General features: G+C 37.6%; 1 protein-coding gene across 1 annotated transcript; it reads right to left on the reverse strand.

The window, feature by feature from the left end:
• Positions 1-211: 211 nt before the first annotated feature.
• LOC126727924 (uncharacterized) lies at positions 212-2,910 on the reverse strand. The gene is made up of 4 exons (XM_050433821.1): positions 2,757-2,910; positions 2,505-2,645; positions 1,282-2,393; positions 212-1,189 (listed from the first exon to the last, which is right to left on the reverse strand). Exons 1-4 carry the CDS (start codon positions 2,908-2,910, stop codon positions 212-214), a joined length of 2,385 nt encoding a protein of 794 aa, XP_050289778.1.
• Between the last annotated feature and the right edge of the window lie 6,390 nt (positions 2,911-9,300).

Genomic DNA, 9,300 nt, shown 5'->3' on the forward strand with positions numbered 1-9,300 from the left:
TGTGAGATGGCCTAGGTTGATTTCCTTGCTGTGAGGATGAAGGCTGAGTGGCAGACATCATGTTGTAGGTCTGGGTAGGCTGCTGGGATGGTGGCTGAAGTGCAGATCTAGGTGCAGGCACCCCTTCCCTTGCCTGCAACAAAACCCAGTTTCAATACAGTGTCTATAGTAAGTTTAAAAACAAGTTTTTTTTTTTTTTGCCATTTAAATCCTAATTGCTTACAGCTTTTTCTCTTTGAAGTCTCTGTCTCCTCTGCCATGGTGTCTCCCCAGTGATGCCAGCCTTGCACTCTCTTGAGTTATGCCCTTCCTTTTTGCATTTCCCACATCTTATATGTCTGTTCTGTCTACTTGCTTTGTAAGGGTTCCTAGGCTCATCAGAAGCCCTCTTTCTTTGCTTGGGTGGTCTGCCTGGTGGTTTGTATATGTGAGGTGCCAGGGGAGCAGGCTGTCCAGTCTCAGCCCATTCTGACTGGCCAGGCATGGGAGGAAGTACCTCCTTGTATATCTCCATGTAAGTTTCTTTGAAGTAGCATAGGTGGGTATAGTCTTCTGGTGTCTCAATGCTTGTATAAATGGCTGTTATGGCATGTTTGCAGGGAATGCCATTTAAATCCCAAGACCTACAACTACATGTCTTCTTCACCAAATCAACTACATGCCTCTCATACTGACTGCCTACCTCATAAAGGAAACTACCAGCTGGGGTAGCACTAAATGCCTTACTTTCAACCTTCAATTTCTCCAACCTATCTTGTATGCTTGGACACAACTTTCCAGCATACTTCTGTATCCCTTCCTTTTTTGTGTAAAGTCTAGTCATAAGTCTAACCCTAATCCACTCCAACATTGCCAAGATAGGCTTGTCCCTAGACTTCAATATCATTGCATTAAAAGACTCACTCAAATTATTTACCAAACAATCTGTTAAGGCCCTAGGAGTGAAGTGTGACCTTGTCCACTGTGCAGGTGCAATGTTTGCAAGATACTCATATGCCTTTTCATCCAAATCCCTTATGTACTGCATGCATCTCTCAAACTCCCTTACTGTTATGGCAGCAGCACACCTCCACAATGCATCCTTCAGCTCCAATCCCTTGTGATCAACTTTGAAATTGTTGTAGATGTGTTTCACACAGTATCTATGCTCCACGGTAGGGAATAGTGTCTCTATTGCAGGTATAAGCCCCTGTAAATAAGCAAACAAACAAACAAAACAAGTTAGTTCAGCAAACAAAGTCAACTATTCAAGTGTAACTGAACAAAACAAAACTTGCATACCTTTTGCCTATCAGAAATGAAGACCAACTGAAGCTCCTCTAGCCTCCCTATATCATCAGCAAAAATTTCCAAAAACCATATCCAAGACTCCCTGATTTCTTGTTCCACAACAGCCATGGCTACTGGAAAAATGTTGTCATTTGCATCCTTGGCAGTGGCAGATAAGATTTGCCCACCAAATCTGTGCTTTATGTAACAACCATCTAAACCTATAAATGGCCTGCATCCACCTAAAAATCCTACCTTCTGAGCATTGAACCTAACATATATCCTCTTAAATTTTGGCTGGGAAGTCTCCTCAGCCATTTCTGTCTGCAGTATAACCCTACTCCCCTTGTCTATAGTGGTTATCATTTGTGCATAGTCCCTAAGGACACCATATTGCAGTTGCTCATTTCCATTTATCAAATCCTTTGCCTTTCTCTTTGACCTATACACTTGATTTACACTTAGGTCAACAGATAAATTTTGCATCACATGGTTGTGTACACCACTCACCTCCCAATTTAGATTTTTGCTAAAATCCTCAACGAACCTCTTAGCAACATAAGCTGATGTTGCTTGGCTGTTTTTGAAAGACTTGGGACAAGTACAGTCATCAGTCAAGGTCTTAATTTGAAATGTTACCTCTCCACTTATTTGAGATGCATAACATCTCCACCCACACCCATTCTTGTAGTGAACTGATATCTTGGTCTTCTCATTAAGCTTGAATTTGATGTCAATAGGTTTTTTGATTGCATACTCCCTCAAAGCAGCTCTGAACACCTTTGCATTAGGGAACTTCATCTCCTTCTTCAGTACAACATTTCTCATGTCACTCTTAGCATTAAACTCTACTTGCTCAAGTACCTGCTCATCATCAGACCCATCCATGCTTACCAGGTCATCCTCAAGGGCTGGCTTAGCCCACTCAGGGTCTGTGTGGGGTGCATTGCTTGATTCTGGGTTTGTATTGGGAGCAGAACCTTGTGGAGCTGAGTTTTGAGCAGCAAATACATCATCACCAAAGCCATCCCCCTCTAGGCCTTCATTTAGCCAATCATCATCATCATCATCTCCTTCAACATTCTGTTCTTCATCTCTTGCATCAATGTCAACATCCTCAACATCTTCTTCATCATCACTCTCATCATTATTCTCATCATTATTCTCATCATCTTCATCATCATCACTATCCAATTCTATTTCAACCCTTGCTGCATCACCACTTACATCACCACCTGCATGACCACCTACACCATCTGCCACTCCCCCTGCATCACCACCTACACCACCATCTACCACTCCCCCTGCATCACCACCTACACCACCATCTGCCACTCCCCCTGCATCAGGATACTCAACTGCCAATGGCTCCACATCTATGTCAGTATAGATTATGATTTTTTCAGCATACTATGCCTTATGAAGGTTAGTCATGTTTACGACATCTGTATCTGTTTCTATGTCTCTTAAATCATGCTGTAGATCACCATCAGGAATTAAATACTTATATCTACTGTGTTCCTTAGGAGCACCAACTAGATGGCATAAATCCCGAATTTCAAAGTAACTCAACTTGTCAGGGTCAATCTCTGTCAGTAAACGTACAGACCCACCCACATATTGTATGGTTGGCTCCTCCATAAAACATCCCCAACATGAATTTCAAGGTCAAATGTGAAGTCAACCATCTGCAATTAAAATAAGTATTTTGTTTACATACACTAACATGCAGAAAGTGACAAGAAGCCAAAAGAGACAATAAGCCAACAAATTGACAACAACACACGGACAAAGGACCACATAAAGCACATGCAAAACCAGATTCCCAACAAATTCATAGGGACCACACTACCCACACTTCACAAACAAGTGCAATCATTGACAAATAAACTTGATTCCTTCAGGTATATGCATTATAGAAACAACCATAGCAAAATGCATATCCTAAGCGATTCTACACATAAATAGCAAAATGCTAATTTAACATACAAAAAAAAATTTATTGTGCAGATGAACAGCAAAACCTAACTACGTGGGTGGGTCACCATAAAAAAATGACATCAAGAACCCAAATGCAGATGAAAAACAATCACACATACCTTGCCTAGGTTCGATGATGCAAAACAAGTGTTTTCTCCCTCTCCACACGCTCCAAACCATGAAGAACAAGCTGATTGCACCCCGGGTCTCTCTCTCGAAAAGTGTTTGAGTTTTGGGGGTTTTGATTCGCGTTATGTTCTGTTTTGGGGTTAAAAGGTGTTTTTGTAACGGCAGAGACCGAGGTGGGTTACGGAGAGTGACGGAAACACACCTCAGGTGGGTTAAGTGACACTTTTCAAATCACGGGTAGGCAAAGTGATTTTCGCCCAAATCACAGGTCGGTTATGTGTAATTATCCCTTTCTTTATTATGATTACAATACGCTCACTAAGACGTGATACAAGGTTCAAGCAAGCTCAAAAATTACAGTCTTAAATGGTTATTCTAACCTTTAAGACTTGCAAAGCTTGATTCTTTTTTAATCCGAGTATGTGCTATAGTGGCTTTCTCTAGGATACCGGGAAGTAATTTTGCTAATTTTCTCTGAATTTTTCTTCTCGACAGAATTTTATCAATGATTCTCCCGTCCCAAAATTTTCTGCCTTTCTTCGCAATCCTTTCCCCCTTTTTATAGTGTTATTTTGGAGTCCCAGGGGAACTGTTGATTCCCCTGTTTTTCCCTCTAAGTACCAGAGTCTGTGTTGTGCCCATCGCCCAGTAGGTTCAGTTTCCCTGTTCTTCATTCTTTCCTTCCTTTTAGTTTTATTTTTTGAAAGTCCATGGCTGACTACCTATTTTGGAATATGCTGAGGTCACGCTCTTCACGATCCAACTTTTGGCCGTCCTTCTTCTTTATCTTTTTTCTCAAACGGGTGGAATCCCACTCTGCCGGTTTGAAAGTCTTTCGCTGCTACTCCCTTTTTTATACTTCTTCATTCTGGTTCCCCGAGGTGCTACCCACTTGCACTATGAGAAGTCGCTGATTTTTTCCTCTTTTTCTTGCTGGGTCGTTTGACACTTGAGAAGGACATGGCCTCTCCTCTATTTCTTGTGTTTCTTTTTGTCTTTTTCTTTTGAACTGTCTTAATCTTTTCTTGATTGTGCTTACACGCTTGGGGGATCCTAAGCCTTTTTGGCAGTCTCTGAGGATCCCGGCTCAGCTTTCTTCTTCAATCCTCTGACATGGGCTTCTTTTCTTTTTTTCTTTCTTCTTTTCTCATAAGCTTCTAGGCGTGCCCTTTTTTCTTCTTGATGTTTTTCGGGCTCCAAGCCTCTATTTCTTTGGGCCTGGGTACTATGACTTTTTTAGACCTCAACAACATACAAACGCAATAGCTTCTCACAGAGAAAATAAATCTCTAGGTTTCTGTATCCATATATGACGGCTCTTAAAATAAGCCTTATATATGTTTAGCGTTGTGAAAAAAGAAACCCTAAACAAATACATAAGTTTGGGCCGAATTTCAGATCTGGGAAACTGAAAATCATAATTCTCGATAGATCGAGCTACTGTCGAGCTATCTATCAAGTTTCACATTAAGTCTCAATAGCATGCATCTGTTGAGCTATCTGTCAAGACTTAGTGAACAGTTTTTCTTCACTTGTTTCTTGGATTAATCTTCATGTCTTTTAATATGAACACTTGATATGCTTTGAACAACATATTTCTTGATATATTAAACTCATTTTAGATCTACCCAATTACAAGTAAAGTGCATTTTGTCAAAGGATTAGCGAATTACATAAAATACAATCCTAACATAAAGAGAACATCTCTTAATGTCTCTCAAAAACTCTCCCTCTCACTTTTACAAAATCTAAGATTAGAATTCTCTCTTTTTTAATTATTTTGAACTTTTTATGGAAAAATAAAAAAGTTACCAACTTTTTTGACAGTTTTTTCTATTCCCATTAAAATGTTTCCAAAAATGGATGATTAATGAGCATCCTAAGGGCATACATTAATCAAACATTAAGAAAGACTTTTGTGTATTTTTGTTTGTTGTATTAAGGTCTGCTCCCTATTATTTATGGGGTAATTAATATCACATGTCTAGCCTCTTCAATCTTTGCAGCTTTCATAATTAGTTATGGTAGCAGTGGAGCTGGATTGTTTGATATTTGTTGCTACTTGTTGGTAGCCTAAAGCCTGATGTGTTCACATTGTCTAAAGTCTCTGACATCATCTCGTGCAGCATCTGAGAGAGAATGGTAGTTGTGGAGAGGAAGAAGAAAGCTAATCTAGAGTTTTGAGAGAGAGAGAGACCTCTCTGGATTTTCAATCTTAGAGAGAGAAAGCATCTGAGATTTGGGTTTTAGAAACGGATTAGTTTAGAAGTTTAGAAGTTAGAAACAAAATGTGGTTAGATAATTTGGTTCATCCGGTTTGGTTTGATGAATAAATATGCTAAGTCATTTTTTTTTTAATTGGTGGCATGTATTTATGGGGTGGTATTTGATGGAGGACCACCTCATTTGTCCACTAGGAGGGCCTAATAATTTGTCTAGGTTGGTTTTTCCTAGGACAACGTACACTTGGCGATGGAGAAATTAAAATTCAAAAAGTCTACAAAGACTGTCAAGAAGTCTCAATCAATTACCCCAATTCTCTCTTAAACAAAAATTTTACTATTTTCACTTATAATTTTCTCTTATTTTATTCAACGATTGAAATTTTTTTTTTTTTGAGAAATTCAACGATTGAAATTGATTGGTTCTTTTTCCAACTTTCTTGATAGCAATTGCATCAATCTTGTTGTCGACTATCTAATTCCATGATGTGTTCTGTGCAGAAGTCCCACTACGCAGAGCTTCATTTAGACCCACAATGTACAAAAAATTATAGGTTCACAAACTTATTTTTCACCACAACTTTGTCTAGAAATTTTGAGAGAGAAGGGAAAAAGATGAGTTTATGAGGAAATGGTAAGCAATAATTCAGAGCCTTGTGAGAAGTTTACAAAGAAATAGCTTCCCAGTTGCATTAACCTTACTATTAATTTTTTCTTAAGGATTGATCAAGGTAGCCCTAAGGCCCATAACTGTAAAAGCCTTAAAATTATTCTTTAAAAAAAAATCCTTAAATTTGTTTAATGATGTTCAAACTTTATTCCAAACCCATGCATTCTGTTTTTATTTTTTATAATTTAACAGTTGGGGTTTTGGGATTTAAAACGCATGCGTTGCTTAAGATCTTCAAGAGCAGTTATTTTTTAGTTAAAACTCTTTCAAATTTTAATTTTACCTGCACTTAAGATCTCAAATTGCAAAATTTAATTTTAAGAGACCAAATGAAAGTACTTATTTTGCTTGAACAAGGTTTTACATATTCTTCGTTCATTTGTATAAAGTTAGACAATTTGATAGTTAATATAATTTGATGATTACATCAATGGATAGGAAAGAGTTGAATCCTAGATGTGTTCATTCAAAACATTAGAAAGCGTCAATTGAACTATAAAACTTTTGACAGATACTTTCAAGAGCTAAAAGCCTAAAACCCAATAATACTAGGATTTAAACCAAATAGAAAGAAAAAACAATACATCGAAATCTAAACCTTTTCTTATTATCTAAAATACAACAATATTTATCCAAAAAAATGTATAGATCGAAGATTAAAAAAATGTTAAACAAACACTTTAAGGATTCAAAAGTCAACAAAACCATGATTCAAAATTAAAAAGAAAAGAAGGAAAAAAAATCGGAGCTAGGTTAAAATACATACTTTCTTTTTCTAATATTTAAAACAAAAAAACCATATTTCCAAAATTTATAAAACAAGGAAAAGAAAAAAAAAATGAAACAAACAATTTATGGCCCAAAACCTAACAAAACCATGATTCAAATTAAAATAGAAAAAAAAAAAAATCACATCAAGTTCCAAAATTTCTCCCCCTAAAATCCAAAACATAAAATGCATCTAAAAGAATTGATGAATTATTGAAAAAAAAAAAAAAAACTTAAAGAATGCCTCCACATCTCCAAGATGTATATAGGCATTTGAATCGTGGGACTACCTGCCCTGGAGTCCGGAGATCATTACCCTTGAACTTCAAAGGACTAGGAAACCCAGTTGGCAAGTGACCTTCTTTACAAGGTCGGCATTGTCTTCTGTCTAAAAATTGGGCCCATTCATGGATGATGTTCATTTCGTCGTCTCTACATTTTAGCGTCCGAATTGGTGTATTTTAATCTCGTAACTCATTAATTGAATTAAATAAGTCTCATGACTAGTAAATAAGTCATGTGAATAAAAGTGCACGTGGATTGTCATTGGATTGCCACATATGGACTGGAGGAGAATTTTGTCCTTCCATAATAGATACGCTCCCAATTTAGTTTTCTTCTCTATAGTTGTGTGTCTTATAGTTGGGTTTTTTGTCATTTAATTTGATTTGAAATCTTTTTCAGAACTCAGGTTTTCAACTAAAAAATTTAGGGAAAACATTATTGTTTTTAGGACATTGAAATGAGGGAATTAAAAACACAATGAATTACTATAAAAAAAAAAAAAAAAAAAAAAAAAACAATGCAGAACTATTCATATGCAGCACAATGAGGGTAACACATTATGCTTTTAGTGTGCTTGACATCTTTCAATAAAAAAATTTGTTAGAATAACGGTCTGGTGTCAAAATTTTCAGTCTTAATGTCCTAGTCTCTTAGATCAGCCATGATGTCATGGGGATCAGGTATGAGTGTAGGACACATGGTTTATCAGGATCTCTAGTGATGTGTTCAAAATTTTAAATGGCATATACTTAAGTTCTTCCAAAAATAATTTGAATGTTATTGTAAACTGAGATTTCTTATAAATTTATGTGTTTGTTTGTTAATTATAAAAGCTGATTCTATTGTTAATGTCATACAGAAACTAATTTTAAGATATTTCATATTTTAGATAGCCAGTAGAAGTTTTCAATCACACGATTTTTGTTTTTTTAAAGCAAATGCCCCTGTGGTGATTTTGTTGTTGTCATTGGTGTAATTTTTTAAAATACTGTCCTTTGGCGCCTTTTATTCATATAGTATGCAAACACTTGGCTTTATCAACATCCAGACTGAGCAATTTCATCAACAGATTCTCCCCCAATCAAACAATATTACACACACAAGAAATTAATTAAATTTACTTTATGCCAACCTCTGGATGTTGTTTTTATGGCATGAAGATCATCTTTATGCCAAGCTCGTCCACCTTTTAAATAAACTTCACTCCCATGATCTAGTAAGATGGGCATTATAATCAAAACATTAAGGTTTGATCATTTTGGTTCTGAGGCGAGAGTAGAAAAATCCAGCAAAAGAGATGGCTAAAGCTACTCCAAACTTCAATAAAAGAGGTTTTATATCCCTCTGCTCTTTCACCATCATCATTCAAAAACCTCTACCTATAGCTAAATTCATGAATCCCCACACAAACACAGAGATCACAGGTCCTCTTCTTCATCATCATCCATCTATATGCTCAAAACAAAACCATATGACCTATGTCAGATTAGTCCACATACCCAAATCAAGAAAATCCATGTGACCCATATTCTGGGATGCACGGACGCGGCTCCGAACCCAGCGCACCCGCGTCCGACGCGGCGGGACACGCCGACGCGGGAGGGACGCCGCAGACCGCGCGTCCGTGCCGCGTCGTGCCACGTGGATTTCCCGACTCGCGCCGACGCGGCTCAAATCGGCGCCGACTCGCGCCGATTCGGCTCCCACGCACGCCGATTCGCGCCGAACCGGACGGATTCGCGCCGATTCGGGCCGAATCGGATTGTATCGGCAGAATATCGGCCGGAAAAAGGAAATCGGCCGGTAAGGGAAAAAAAAAAAAAAAAAAAAAAAAAAAAAAAAAAAACCTTCTGGACTGGACTGGATATTCTTACGCTACTGTTGCCGGTGGACTGATTTGCTTCTTCGTGTTCTTCTTTGCATCATCTTCTGAGTTGTTCTCTGTTTTTTCTTTTTTTCTTTTTTTCTGGAAGTCTT

Source organism: Quercus robur, chromosome 5, assembly GCF_932294415.1.
Source record: "Quercus robur chromosome 5, dhQueRobu3.1, whole genome shotgun sequence".
In the NCBI taxonomy this organism is placed as follows: Eukaryota; Viridiplantae; Streptophyta; class Magnoliopsida; order Fagales; family Fagaceae; genus Quercus; species Quercus robur.